The sequence below is a fragment of the Sinocyclocheilus anshuiensis genome, unplaced genomic scaffold (genome assembly GCF_001515605.1).
Source record: "Sinocyclocheilus anshuiensis isolate Anshui unplaced genomic scaffold, SAMN03320099.WGS_v1.1 scaffold112, whole genome shotgun sequence".
In the NCBI taxonomy this organism is placed as follows: domain Eukaryota; kingdom Metazoa; phylum Chordata; class Actinopteri; order Cypriniformes; family Cyprinidae; genus Sinocyclocheilus; species Sinocyclocheilus anshuiensis.
The window spans coordinates 1153288-1168437 of record NW_015557175.1 but is presented as its reverse complement, the minus strand read 5'-3'; the positions used below and the strand labels follow the sequence as shown (position 1 = coordinate 1168437).

General features: G+C 37.5%; 1 protein-coding gene across 1 annotated transcript in view; it reads left to right on the top strand.

The window, feature by feature from the left end:
• The window catches only part of antxr1a (ANTXR cell adhesion molecule 1a), a 56931-nt gene that overhangs the window by 4489 nt on the left and 37292 nt on the right, over positions 1 to 15150 (top strand). Inside the window, exons 2-10 of the mRNA XM_016473750.1 lie at positions 4664 to 4735; positions 5086 to 5157; positions 6020 to 6101; positions 6383 to 6416; positions 7089 to 7168; positions 8438 to 8506; positions 8735 to 8815; positions 13390 to 13450; positions 14316 to 14414. Of these exons, the coding sequence (XP_016329236.1) occupies positions 4664 to 4735; positions 5086 to 5157; positions 6020 to 6101; positions 6383 to 6416; positions 7089 to 7168; positions 8438 to 8506; positions 8735 to 8815; positions 13390 to 13450; positions 14316 to 14414 (650 nt within the window). The remainder of the gene's footprint in view (positions 1 to 4663; positions 4736 to 5085; positions 5158 to 6019; positions 6102 to 6382; positions 6417 to 7088; positions 7169 to 8437; positions 8507 to 8734; positions 8816 to 13389; positions 13451 to 14315; positions 14415 to 15150) is intronic.

The window sequence follows — 15150 nt, the reverse complement described above, 5'->3', positions numbered from 1 at the left end:
GGCTGCAATATAACAAAGAGTGAAAAATTTAAGGGGGTCTGAATACTTTCCGTACCCACTGTATGTATGTATATATACAGTATATAGAATGCAAGAACTTTGAAGCTCAATACACACACACACACATATATATATATATATATATATATATATACTGTATATATATATATATATATTATCCCTCTTATTACATGACTACCAAATTAATAAATAAATACCTTCAAATTGAAATTGCTTGTTAATAAAGTATTTATCAGCAGAAACACTTTGTTACTGTACTTAAAGCAACTGTATGTTAGTTTTTTACTTTGAAATATCAGTTTCAAAATCGTTCTGATAATACATTAACTTCTAATAAGGCGAATGGCTTTTTGTTCCTGTTTCTGTCTTTTCTGTTTCTTTCCCTCGCTCCCGCCAAACGTCTGTTCTGGAAGTATGTAAATTTAGTGAGCGGGAACTAAATTCTGTGAAAAGGCCAGATTGCTTTAGCAACAAATGCACGTGTACAGCTATCCAGAAGACCTTGAGAAGGTGGTTGTGTGTGTAGCAGAAGGGATCACATGTGTCAAACTCAGACATTAGAACATTTTAGAGTCAAATTTGCTTCTGACAGTTATATTTTATACAACACTGTTATGATTTCTGTGACTGGCTGACAATACATTATACCTTGCTTAACTTTAGAGTGAGGTCTTCAATACTCCTATTACAGTTTAGGACAAAGCCTATTATTTTATTATGGTTATATTAGTCATCTGTCTCTGAACACCAAACTATTCCTGAGCAAAGGTAGAATGTAACGTGAAACATAACTTACCTAATGGCTGCTTGGCCAACTGATATTGTTTTGAGTCCAGCTCTAAGTGAAATGCCCTCGTTGAACTGTTCTCGTTCTGAAATAAAAGCTGAGAGATGCGGTTGAGGGTGGGTTTTGTGCTCTCATCCATTCCCAAGAATTATCTAAACCTTTGGGTCAGGGAGGAACTGAATAATGTGACAATCCAGTCCAATTTCAGTGAAAATGAGTTGGCAATCTTAGGCAGCTGTAGAAGGCTAGTTCATTAAGAGTTATAGCTATATAAATAAATCCTTTGCTTTTACACACTCACACACACATACCAGTTGCCTCTTGTTTAAACCATTTCACCATCAGCTCCAGATGTTCCAAACCCTGCCTGCTTTGGCTGCTTTAGAGGCCTGGATCTCACTAACAATGGAAAAACAGTGAGAGAGGGAGAAAGACAGGCATAGGATGAGAGGACGACTGAGGCAGTGCCTAAACAATTCAGATACTTTTGCCACATTATCTCACATCATATCATTGCAATTAATAATTCTAAACATATAGGTGGAGCAGAACCTTTTATTGTTTCAGCTAGTGGCCCCAAAAGGTATTTGGACACTCTTGTGTTTCTTCAACTACAGGAATTTTTATGTCCCAGTGGGAGGCTTTTATTCAAACTAACAGATTTTTATTTTTATTTTATTTTGTTGTTATAGAAAAGTGGCTTGTGATACTTTTTATTGACTGGCCCATCATCACTTATTTTTGCTACTTTTCAAATGCCTTTATTATTATTATTATTATTATTATTATTATTATTATACCCTTGTCTCAAAGCTATATTTTCAGATTTCAGTAACTAGTTGCTTATTATCATGCATATTACTAGCATATTGTTTTTTTATTAGTACTTATAAAGCACATATTAATGCCTTATTCTCCATGGCCATATTTTAGATCCCTTAATCCAACCCCATACCTAAACTTAACAACTGCCTTACTAACTATTAATAAGCAGCCAATTATGAGTTTATTGAGACAAAAGTTGTAGATAACAATTAGTTAATAGTGAGAATTGGTCCCCAAACTAAAGTGTGACTGGATTTTTCTATTGGCTTTTGGATTGCAGAAAATAAGCCCTGAAAGTTTGAGTTGAATAGTTTGAATAGTTGATAGAGTGTGATTACAAACACAATGAGTTGTGAAAGCAAACTAGTCACTATGAGTTTACCTGTTCAGTGTGATGAAGTTTAGGAAGACCCTATTTCAGGCATTTAACCAAAAACCCATTCAAAAACCCATTGATTAAATGTGAACTTTGAGATAGGTTTGATGGCACAGGGCCTCGATTTTTAAACAGCATTACCATGCAAAAATGTGATCATCTGGATGCAATTTTGTCCTGGGCATAGTTACATTATAACAAGAAGTACATCGTTTTGAATGAATCAATGGTCGTAGCTCTGCACTAGACATGGCATCATAGAAGTAACATCTGGCACAGTGACAATTGTACTAATCAGAATGCCTTTATACAGTAATTATTACTGGAACTAAGAAAACATGAACTATACAGTTGGGTATTGACAGAGATTTTATGAATCAATTCGATTTTAATTGACAAGCTCTTGATTTGATTCCAATTTTCATTCAATATTGACAGGTGTGTGTGTATATATATATATATAGATATATATATATATATATATATACATAGAAGGTACAGTACAAAGAAAATCCACATTTGTTGAGTCCAAATTCAATTGCTATTTATTTTTAGATAATCATAATCAACACCAGGGCTGGGGAAAGGTACTTTTAAAAGTAATGCTTTACAATATTGCGTTACTCCATAAAAAGTAACTAATTGCGTTACTTAGTTACTCTTTATGAAAAGTAATGCATTACATTACTTTTGCATTGCTTTTTGTCACCTGGGCTGGGCATGCCTTGCTTATTTGTTTTTTAATAACAAAAAACCCAAAGCTATATTTTTGGCAACTGTAAAGGCCCTTTTACTCCAAAAGTGACATTAATAAGCCTCCAGCTGAAGGAAGTGCCTCTGCCTCTGAACCTCACTCACAATTTCTCTCTTCATATTTCATTGTAAATTTAAAAGTAATGCGTTACTTTATTAGTTACTTGAAAAATTAATCTGATTATGTAACTCGCGTTAATTGTAATGCGTTACCCCCAACAGTGATCAACACTCAAATAAAAACTGATTTGTATAAAAACATTAAAATGCACATAATGCAGTTTTTATATCAGCTTTTCAATTATATTATTTTTAGTTTCTACTCCAATTTCTACATTCTCCAAATTCTACATTCCTCAATAATACAATACTCTACAAGTCAATCGCTCACGTATGTGACTAAAGTCACTAAAGGTGACTAAATATTGTCTGTTGTTAGCCATTGACTAACAAACTGGTAGATTTCACTTGCCAGTGATTGATTTAGAGGCTAAGAATAAGTTTAGCACAGACTTCGCATTTGAGAGTTTCATTGTCCGTGTTTTTACAGCACAGTTAGTAAACTATTCTTATTGATATCAATGGATGTGCAGGGTAGTCCACAGTTTTGGATCTAGACCAGGGGTGTCAAACTCAGTTCCTGGAGGGCGACTGTCCTGTAGAGTTTAGCTCCAAACCAAATTAAACACACCTGAACCAGCTAATCAAGGTCTTCAGGATTGCTAGAAACTTCTAGGCAGGTGTGTTGGAGTTGGTTGGACAGTCACCATCCAGGAACTGAGACTGACACGTCTAGACACTCAAGATCCAGAGAGGTAGTCTTACATAACACGTAGAATTGATGTGCCACATGTAAATTATATATATATATAAATATATATATATATACAGTACTGTATATACATCACATCACCCCATAGCAGATCTATACAGGTGGAGCTGGGGAAGGTGGAGGGTTTCTGAAGCCGCTGCAAACTATCCTATCAGCATTATTGTTGAACACTGAATGACCAATAATGTCTCACAACCAACAGCCCATAATTCTGTAAATTCTATTTAATATGACAAATATGCATTCATTTTCATTTATACATGGTTGTCCATTTTAGTTCTAATTACTGAAGTTCTATCATTTAACAATGCCTGATTGTTTTTTTAAGTGTAATTGTTGCTTTCAAATCATATCACATATGAATGTATCTACAAAAGTGTTGCTGTGCCATTTTGTGAAGATAAGCTTATGTGATTTGAAATGTGCCAAATCATACATATACAATACAGCATGCCTTGAGTACCTTATTGCTTTTATAAATGAGATACTACACAATTCAAATATTACGGAGTTCGTCTTAAACTGCTCTCTCTTATATGTAGTGTTGGAAAGTGCATACGTTAATTCACAGGCAGATTTCACAGATATGACTTGTGTGATTTTCTGTGACAGTAATAAATTCAATTTCTCCTGCACAGAATCCTGCATAAAGGTCAACCTAATGTAAACTGAAATATAGATAGATGGCAACAACTGAGAAAGTATGATTTTTTCAAAAGATACATTTTTAAGTCAGATTCCACTGTTAAGTTTTGCCTGCATTACTGTAATATGACATTATCAAGATTGTTGATTTTTAGCTTTAATAAAAAGTCAATGGAATATTGACAGCTGGCATCACATTCATTCAGACAGACAGCTGTTCTGGGAGGATGCTGGATTCTTGAATGATTTCCCGCTAAAGACAATAAAAATGTGTCAATGTATTTTTTGAACTGCTGCTTTAAAAAAAAATCTTTTTCACACAGCTGTAAATCTCAAACTTCAGCTATTCCTCTCAGCTTGTGATTCTTTATCGTCCCCTTGATATTCAGCTATAAGCGTCCAATATGTCTGTTTCTGCCTGCAGATCAGGAAGTGTGCAGCATCACTGGAATGAAATATATAACTTTGTGGAACATCTGGCCCATAAGTTCATAAGGTAGGCAAAGACAGAGTCTCACAAAACTCTGTGAGTGTGCATAACTTTTTCTACTGTATGTGGATGAAAAATAATGACAAAATCCTTTAAAACATGTTCAACTAAAATATTACATGACTAGTTGCATCTCTTTATATTTGGCTTAATAAAAGTTATGTATTTTTTGTAGTGAAGTAGGAATAGGAATATGTGGGATCACATTGAAAGATTTTTGTACAATTAAAATATGCTTTTAAAATTATAATATGCCATTTCAGTTATTTCAAAAGAGTGGTTTAATCAGAAATAACTACAGCGCACCTGACATTTACTGATCTCAATCTAACATATATGTTTGTTATTGCATCTAGCCCTCAATTGCGGATGTCCTTCATTGTATTCTCCGATCAGGGCAAGATTTTGATGCGGCTTACAGAAGACAGGTGAGTGAATCAACATTATCTTTAGTATTTTCTGATTTAACTCAAGCCATTAGCACAAACACGTTGTGTCCACTTTTGTAGTCTGGAAGGGGTTTGACTGTAGTATTGACCAACAAATTAATGTTTTACACCTCTGTTACCAAAAAAATGAAGGCCAAATCTGTGAGAATCGGTTATATGACAGTTAATGACCCATAAAGAACAGCACATCTTCTGGAAGCATTCCCTGGTATTGACGATCATCTCCAATCCTTAAAGGGATAGTTCACCTAAAAATGAAAATTCTGTCATCATTTACTCACTCTCAAGTTATTCCAAACCTGTATGAGTTTCTTTCTTCCATTAAACACAAAAGAAGATATTTTGCAGAATGGTGGTCACCAAATAGTTGCCGGTAGCCATATTAGGGAAAAAAAATACTATGGAAGTCAATGGCTACCATCAACTGTTTAGTTACCAACAAACGGGAACAACTTGTGGCTGAGTACATTATGACAGAGTTTTCATTGTTGGGTGAACTGTCCCTTTAAAACAGTACTTCCATGACTTCAACATGTGGCTCACAGTTTCTACAGATATGTCACTTTTGTATGCCAAATTCATTGTGACTAAGGTTTTTCCATGTTTCCAGAGAAGTGTTGGTTGTCAGTGCCCGTGAATATTATTCATGGTGCAATTTGTCTGTAGCTGTTGAAAATTTACTCCATCCAGAATAAACTTACACTCCAGGTCTCCTGAATCCTTGTGTGTGTGTTACCAATGTTACAGTTTGGTGGTTACAGTAAAACATTGCACAGAGACAGCAAGGATCTATGTATTTTTCATGACCTTTTCTCTCTCTTTCATTGTGTGCATTTGTCAGGGACCAAATTCGGAAAGGTTTGGAGGAACTCCATAAAGTGCGGCCAGGTGGAGACACTTTTATGCATGAAGGCATTCAGCGGGTGAGTGAGCCAATAGGAACCATCTTGGCATCAGTACCGCCCACCCAGCTATGACAAATAGCGCGAAATATCCTTCACGAAGGTTATGTTTGGCCACTACTCTGACAAATGGACCTAAAAACATATAACTGTTGAGTTTTTAAATGATCTTTCACAGATGGGTAAATTTATTCCTCATCTGTTAGTGAAATAACCAGTCATTGTGAATGCTGTTTGATCTGCATGAGATTACAATATTTCTGATGTTTTTTTTTTGTTTTTTTTGTTTTTTGTACTACTAGGCCAGCGAACAGATTTACTATGGTAACTCTGAGGGTAGGTCCATTTCAAACACTATCTTGCTGAAAAAAGAAACAGTTTAGACTGGTTTTAGATTGCTGGCACGAAATGGTTAAATTTGTTATAGTTGCAGGTAGACCATCTTAAAGGGATAGTTCACCCAAAAATGAAAATTGTCGTCATTACTCACCCTCGTGTTGTTTCAAACCCATATGAATTTCTTTCTTCTGTTAACCGCAAAAGAGCATATTTTGAAGAATGTTGGTAACCAAACAGTTGCTCGTAGCCGCTGACTTCCGCAGAATGGAAAAAAAATGCAATGGACGTTGATGGCTACCATCACCTGTTTGTTCATCTTTTGTGTTCAACAAAAGAAAGAAACTCATACAGGTTTGGAACAACTTGAGGTTGAGTAAATTGCGAGTAACAATCACTTTAACCAGTGTTGGCATGCTAAAACCAACATGAAACCCCTTAGATTGGTAAGCAGCAAAAATATGATCTTAACTGGTTACATAACCTGGTGACCACCTGAACCAGTTTAGCTGGTTTAGGCTGTTTCCATTCAGCATATTTTTATTTCCCTCATATTGTCCATTAAAAAAAAATCTAAATTACTTTGTACCACTAGCTAGTTTCAACATGTTTCGACGATTAAAAATCTGGCATTAAGTTGCAAACATGATAAAACTTTGATTCTCTGTGAAGGATATCGCACAGCCAGTGTGATCATCGCCCTCACAGATGGAGAACTGCACGAAGATCTCTTCTATTATGCTGAGAGAGAGGTGAGAATGATGAAAGACAGAAGAAAAGAAAGAAAAAGAGTGGAGGGCTTGACAGTCAAAGCAATTAAGTATGCTTTATCTTAATTTTAAAAAGAGTTTATTATGGAAATAATACATTAAAAGAATATACTTAAATACAAACTGAATGTAATGTTTTTCGACACTTGATTGCATGTTAGTGCAATTGTATAAAAATGTATCATTTGCAATTAGCTGAAACTATGACCCTCTTAAGTAGGACTTAAGTACAGCTTTATATGTAATTTCATAATAATATATATTGTCTTTGAAATATGGTTAAAGTGTTCTGCTGAATGTATTGACAACAGTTTATGGTAAACTAAAATATGCTTTATTGTAATTTTAATGTCATGTACTTAAATACATTTGTAATTACATATTTGTAATGATGAAATGGCAATTTAGTACATTAAAAATGTTAAGTAATATGATAAATACACACTAAAGATAAAGTAAAATTATATAGTAACAATTATAATCAAGAACTTTACATGTGTACTTAATCAAGTACTAAAACATAAAATGTACTTTAACACTTTTAATTTGACATTATTACAAAGTGCAGTTTTTAAAAGTGCACTTAAGTGTCTTATGAAAGTCATGAAAATATCTCTCTTTAAGTGCACTTAAGTGGCATTTTATTTCAATAATGTTATATTATCTGCAAGGTTTTTTTTTAGACTTTTTGAAGTACACTCCTAGTGCGCATTCAGTACAATTAAGCGTATTTCCTTTTCACAAGGGGCGTTGTCACTGAAAGCAACGTTTGCTTTGGTGTTCACGAGTTGAAGACGGGGTCATCAGTGGCCCATATGAATTCATTTGCATGCTGGGAATTAGACCACTCATTTCTCTTTTCTCCATCATTCTGCAACACAGATGGTAACAATATTACAACAGTATCAACCGATAAGAGCCATATCTTTGGTTACACAAATGAATAATAAAGAACAGTATGAGCTATTATAAATAGTATAAATCATCAACATGTATTTTTTTTATGTACAAAATGTCAGCCACACTCACTGAAATAATAAGTGTACTTATCCCCATGTTTTCATCCACTTTTGCTTTCAGCTTCAACCAACAAAGACATTATTCAGCATCTAATGATCAGAATTACCCAGCGTCCTCTTCATAGATGTTCAGCTTTGCCACATAGTGCCAAAAGCATGATCTGTGGATGAAGCAGTTCATGGCTAATAGTTTGCAGGTGTCTGAAGTGTTTCTGCTCTGTGTTTCCCTCAGGCTAATCGCTCTCGCAGCCTGGGTGCCTCTGTGTACTGCGTAGGAGTGAAGGATTTCAATGAGACTCAGGTGTGTGTGTGTGTGTGTGTGTGTGTGTGTGTGTTGTTTGGAGGTATTGTAAGCTTTAAAACTTAGATCTAGATTTAGAATTTAAAATTTAGATCTTGGCACTTTTGCGAAAGTGTTACAAGGTTTCTAGAAATGATGCTCTGGGGGTGGGTATATGAAACTTGCACTTGTTTAAGCAAATATACTTTATACATTTTTTTATAATGCTTTTTTTTTCACTTCTCCTAGCTGGCCAAGATTGCTGACAGCAAAGATCATGTATTTCCAGTAAACGACGGCTTTGAAGCTCTACAAGGTGTCATTGGTTCAGTGAGTGTTTTTGTTGACGATTTAGTACAGTAAATTGCATTCTGTCACGGTGCGTGTGGAGAGATGAGGCGAGGACTCAAGTTGCATGAAGAAAGGGTTATTTAATAATAAACTGAAACAAAACAACAACAAAAACTATTCAGAGGAGGAAAACAGGCAGGCAGGCCAGAGACAACAATACAAGCAGACATAATACATGGCACGAGCATACTTGATGACAATGGATCAGCACAGGACTGCAGACACCTGGAGAATAAATAGGGAGACAAACGAGGAGGGTAATGAGGGAGACACAGGTGAAGCAACTGAAACAATAATGAGGTGACAAGATGGGAGGGGACAGACAATAGACAGGAGAAAGCACATGGCACCAAACAAACACAACATAAGCCATGTGCAACCACACAGTGTCCTCTGGTGGCCATCCTGGGCACACCAGCTAAAGACTGTGACAGAACCCCCTCTCTAAGGAGTGGATTCCAGACGCTCCACAGTCCGGGGCACAGAACAAGAGTCCAGGAGCGCGATGGAGAGGAGGTGGAACAGGGGGAGGGATGGTGGGCCAGGCCCGTGGAGTGGAGGAGGGCCTGGAGACTGTGGCAGAGCAAGTGACCAGGGCAGAGCCGGCAGAGCAGGAGGCCAGGGTGGAACAGGCGGAGCTGAACTTCTCCAGAGCGGAGCATGCCGAGCTGAAGCCCACCAGGATGGAGCATGTGGAACTGAAGCCCACCAGGGCAGAGCTGAAGACCACCACAGCCTCTCAGAGAAGGCTGAAGACCTCCACGGTGGTGCAGCAGACCACCACAGTTGAGAAGGCATGACTGAAGATCCCCATGGTGGAGCAGATGACCACCACAGCAAAGCAGATGGGAGAAGGCCATGGTGGATCAGGTGGCGCTGGCGACCTCCACATTGGTGCAGGGGGGGCTGAAGACCACCATGGTGGCGCTGTAGACCACCAAGGCAGCACAGGCAGAGTTCTTGACCACCATGGTTGAGCAGACTCATGGGTAGAAGTAGGCTCTGGAGTAGACTCTGAGCACTCCCCGGACTGGAGTGGATTCTGGAGTGGACTCTGAAGGCTTCCGGACTGGAGCGGGCACTGGAGTGGAGTCTGAGTGCTCCCGGACTGAAGCGGGATCTGGAGTGGATTCTGAAGGCTCCCAGACTGGAGTGGGCTCTGGAGGGGTCTCTGAAGGCTCCTGGACTGGAGCAGGCTCTGGAGTGGACTCTGAGGGCTCCTGAACTGGAGCGGGTTCATGAGTGGACTCTGAGGGCTCCTGAACTGGAGTGGGTTCATGAGTGTACTCTGAAGGCTCCCGGCCTGGAGCGAGTTCATGAGTGGATTCGGAAGCAGCCCATGCCCGCAGAACAGCCATGAGATGAAAGGCAAAGACAGCCTTCTTGATTATGGCAGCAGCAGTGAAATCAGGCTGCTCTGTTGTGACCTCTGAGATCACTGGAGTGAGGTCCTCCAGTACCACCAGACTTGAGACCACCAGAGTCGGGTCCTCCAGGACCACCGGACTTGGGACCACCAGAGTCGGGTCCTCCAGGACCACTGGACTTGAGCCCACCGGAGAAATGCCAGCTGCTCTGGCTGAGATCAACAGTGGATCCACCAACCTGGAAGCCAGTCTCAAACGGCTTGGGCCCACCCAGTGAAGAGGTTCCGGACTGGCAGCCATCTTGTGAATAGGCTCAGGAACTGACTGTCTCTCCCTGTGGGCTAGAAAGTCCACAAACACCCCAAAAGACAGGTGCTCCGTGCCGAACCTCTTCCAAATGTTGATGGGCTCATCAAGGGCATAGTTGAATAGTTCCTTGAGAGCCGCATCGTTGTAGTCCAGCCCCTCTATAGCACTCCTGAACTTCACAGCAAACTCCCTCAAGTCAGTTCCCTGCTGATGGAGGGAGCTCAAGGCCTTGAGCTGGAGCATGCATTGGTAGAGGGGGCTAGAGAGAGTGGAGACAGGTGAATGGCGCACACCCTTCTTCTGCTGAGTCCTCATCTAGGCTGATCCGTTCTGTCGTGGTGCATGTGGAGAGATGAGGCGAGGACTCAAGTTGCAGGAAGAAAGGATTATTTAATAATAAAATGAAACAAAACAACAACTACCCCGAGGGGGAAAACAGGCAAGCAGGCCAGGGACAACAATACGGGCAGACATAATACACGCCACGAGCATACTTGACGACAAACAACGGATCAGCACAGGACTGCAGAATAAATAGGGAGACAAACGAGGGAGACACCAGCTGAAGACTGTGACATTCTATATGAAAAATTGTGTTGTAAGAAAAATCACACTTTAATCATTATATAAAACAAATATTATTATGATTGTTTCCATTAATTTAACTCAATTTTATTATTTGTCAGGGTTATTTTTCAGCATTAATTCAATTTGAAAGTAGTTGAAAAATTAAAACGCATCCCTGCGGGTTGTAATGTTGGTACCACACTGATTTTATTTAATATTTTAATTAATTAAACTAAACTTTTAAATTTAAATTAGTTGATTTTTTTTTACAGTGAAACTTCATCATTAATTCATGCACTCTCTACGCATTGCTTTCTTTCTGCTGAATTAATTTAATTCTTATTTCAATTCAATTAAATTTGACCAGTTTCAGAAAAGTCTCTAATATCTAGACACCCATATCCATAAGAACCTCCAGTAGTTTGCAATTTTAAATATTTTGAGTTAGTGGTCAACTGATATATCACCAAAGGTCAATATGTGGGCCAATTTTCTTTTTTTCTTTCTGTTTGGCCGATGTGTTGGAAATGAGACTCTTATTTTGACTGCACTGAGAACATCAGAGCCTGAGTGTCAGATCTCCCATTCTCCATCTTCATTAGTTTACTGTCTCGGTTTAATAGTAGTTTGAATATAAATAATATTTTATATTAATTAAAAACAGTACACATAAAGTATTTTAGCATTTTTAACTAATATTAGTAGATAATCTACTATCATAATTCAGCAAATTTACATTTAAATATTTTGAAAATGTTTAATAATCATATATATATATATATATATATATATATATATGATTATTACACATTTAAAACATATATATATATTGTTCCCGGTTCGCAAGGATTTACCATATTACTGAGTGCACTACTGGTTTATTTCAAGTTTTTTGTTTTTCTTCATATAATTCATTTTCAAATGATTTATTTTTAATTTAGTAAATATTATGTAAAATAAATATACATTTCATTTCAGCAATTGTTATGCAAGTGTTTTTACTATCTTTAAAGTAAAGAGAGTGATATCATATATATCGGCTTTATATTGGCCATTGACCACCCTGCTGTCTAAGACAGCGACCACCACAAAATCAGTATCCATCAACCACTAATTTGCATGGCCATCAGTGGAGAAAGATGCTTTTAGTTACAGTATCTACCAGCAGGGGCAAACACAGCCACGCCAACCAGACAAAGCTTGAGCTCCTGGGTAAAAATTACCCTAAGAAACAGCCTTTTAATGAAAAAACAACAGAAGTGAAGAACAACAAACAAGAATATTCATTCAGTCCCGTCTGAAGATGCTGGATTGTCTCCAGTATCAGAGAGACCTGCCATGCCCTGCCTGGACCGCTTTGATCCCACGGTCCGCTGGAGTCTGTCCAAACACATTCAAAGCCTTTTCAACGTGTCCTTTCTTTTTGCAATGAAAACTAATAATTTATATTTTTTTAGGCTCCGAAGCCGAGGTGGAAGAAAAGAGGAGACATTTGGGTAAAGCCTTGTCTGGCCCATGCAGAGGTTGATTGTTTCATGAGCTGAGACTGGGGTCAGTTCAGCTGGCATCCATCTGCTGTCAATTAGTGGCATGCTGAAAGCTCTTGGCCGAAGCTCAGGAGAAGAGTGTCGTAAATCAGCAGGGACCTTGGGTTCTGAAAGCATACTTCCATAGATGACAGAGGAAGGCGGTAGACATGTAGATCAAAACAAGCTCACCATACATAGGTGCTGGTATGGCCGATGACGGCTGTTTCCAGGACGAGAGGAAAGAGACGGAGAAAACAGATGTGCTGTTCAAAACAAAAACAAGCCGAGGCACATGCAGGAGAGGTGTTGCTATGATTGGTGGATTTTTAACTTGTTCTACAAAAAAATGTCTTCTCCATTTGCTATTTTCATTTGTTTGATTAATTTAAAGGGGTCATTCACCCTAAAATGACAATTCTGCCATGTTTTACTCACCTTTGAGTTGTTTCAAACATGTATGTTCTTCTTTTGAACATAAAGAGATATATTTTGAAGAATGTTGGTAAGCAAACAGTTTCTGGTCCCCATTGCCTTCCACTGTATTTTTATTTTTCCCATACTATGGAAGTCAATGGCTACCAGCAGCTGTTTGCATTCTTCAAAATATCTTCTTTTGTGTTCAGCAGAAGAAAGAAATGCATACTCATTGAGGGTGAGTAAATGATGACAGAATTGTCATTTTTGGGTGAACTGTCCCTTTAAGCGCATGGAATTGAGTGGTCATTTAGCTTTACTAGGTCAGCTAGTTCACCTGCTGAATTTTACTCTTTGTACCCAACAGATCTTGAAGAAATCATGCATAGAAATCCTTGCTGCAGAACCTTCCAGTATCTGTGCTGGAGGTGAGTACATTTCTCACTAGATCAACCGATGTAAGATGTTCAGCAGTAGCAAACTGTCCTCCAGAATAATGGGATTGATAATAATGGAATACAAAAAGTCATCATTTGATCAAAAGCCCAGAAGTGAGGTTTGTTTGTGTTTGAACAAACATGCTATTTACATTACATACCTTACACAATAACACACCTTGGACTTAAAAAGAAAGTGGATTTATATAATGCATCACTTAAATATGCTAAAGAGGCTAAAAGACCAAAAATGTACTGTTGGAACTTTAAAAAGGCACTTCAATTAAATTTTTAAAACATTTTTAAATTCATTATACAGTATTTAGTTAAGTTTAATTAAGTTGTTCAGGTCAATGGATTTGTCAGTGCTATGCAAAAAATTCAAGAGTCCATATATGACCACATTTACTGCTGTTTGGCAAATTTTCACAAAATCCACTCATTTAAATAGGAATCCTCACAATCTGGAATTACGTACAGTGTATCCATCAAAATATGGATAGAAAAATATATAGAATAGAAAAATATATAGAATATGTGAATTTGCCATGTTGACCAGCAGAAAGCTGTTTGGTTTGAAAGTGACTTTGGTATGAGTTGTGCTTCATACAGTTACCGTACTATTGACAATAGATAATGGAACTTTTCGCTCACAAAATTTTTCTGAAATTTTGCTAATATGAAAAAAAAAACCAATGCTTTGATATTTCTTTAGACAATAAAGCTTCTTGTACATTTACAAGTGCTCTTGTACATTTACTTGTACATTTATGGCTCTGATTTGTTTTAATGTAACTGTCTTTCAAAATTCGCTACACGATTTAACATTGTGATGTGTGAACTTTCTGTTTTAAAGAGGTGTTCCAAGTCGTTGTGAGAGGAAATGGATTCCTTCATGCTAGAAATGTGGACAAGGTTCTTTGCAGCTTCAGAATAAATGACACCCTTACCAGAAGTAAGTACAATGAAATTCTGGCTTATTTTTTTTTCTTTTAAGGAATAATTCACCCTAGAGTTAGGGTACTTGGACTTGGGTGGACTTGTACAAGACTTCACAAGACATTTTGGACTGGAAATTTTTCTTAGTACAGATGAATCCACATCATGTTTAATGTGAAAGATAAAAAAGGAACAACTTAAAAAATGTCTCCCACTCAAAAGACTCAATTGGACTTTTGGATTTTGGAATTTGGAATTTGGATTTTTTAAGAGTCATCATTTTCATATAAGTGACCATGGACTGTCAAGCTACAAAAAGGCACAGAAGAAGCGTTACGGACAGAGTATACAGAATGTGACTTGTGCACTTAATTCCAAGTCTTTGGCTGTATCATGAGCAGACCTGAAAGAGACTCTCAAATAAAATGTGAACATCAGGTTGCATTAAAGTTGTATCAAACGTCATTGAGGGTCTCATAACTTGTGCCATATTTGATTTGAGAGCTGTCGGTGAAGGTTAATAGTGAATGATGATTTAAATGTCACTCTGTTCCTTACTCACTCTATTGTATAGCTTCAGAAGACTTCAAATATACTGCTCAAGTGATATGGACTATTTTTATGACACATTTATGGTATTTATTTGTAATGTTGTCCTTTTTAGAGACCTTTAGTAACTTTGAACTGTTGTTGTATGGAAAAGATATTTTGTGTTTCACAGAAAAAAGGAAAGTCATGCCCGGAGTTTTCAT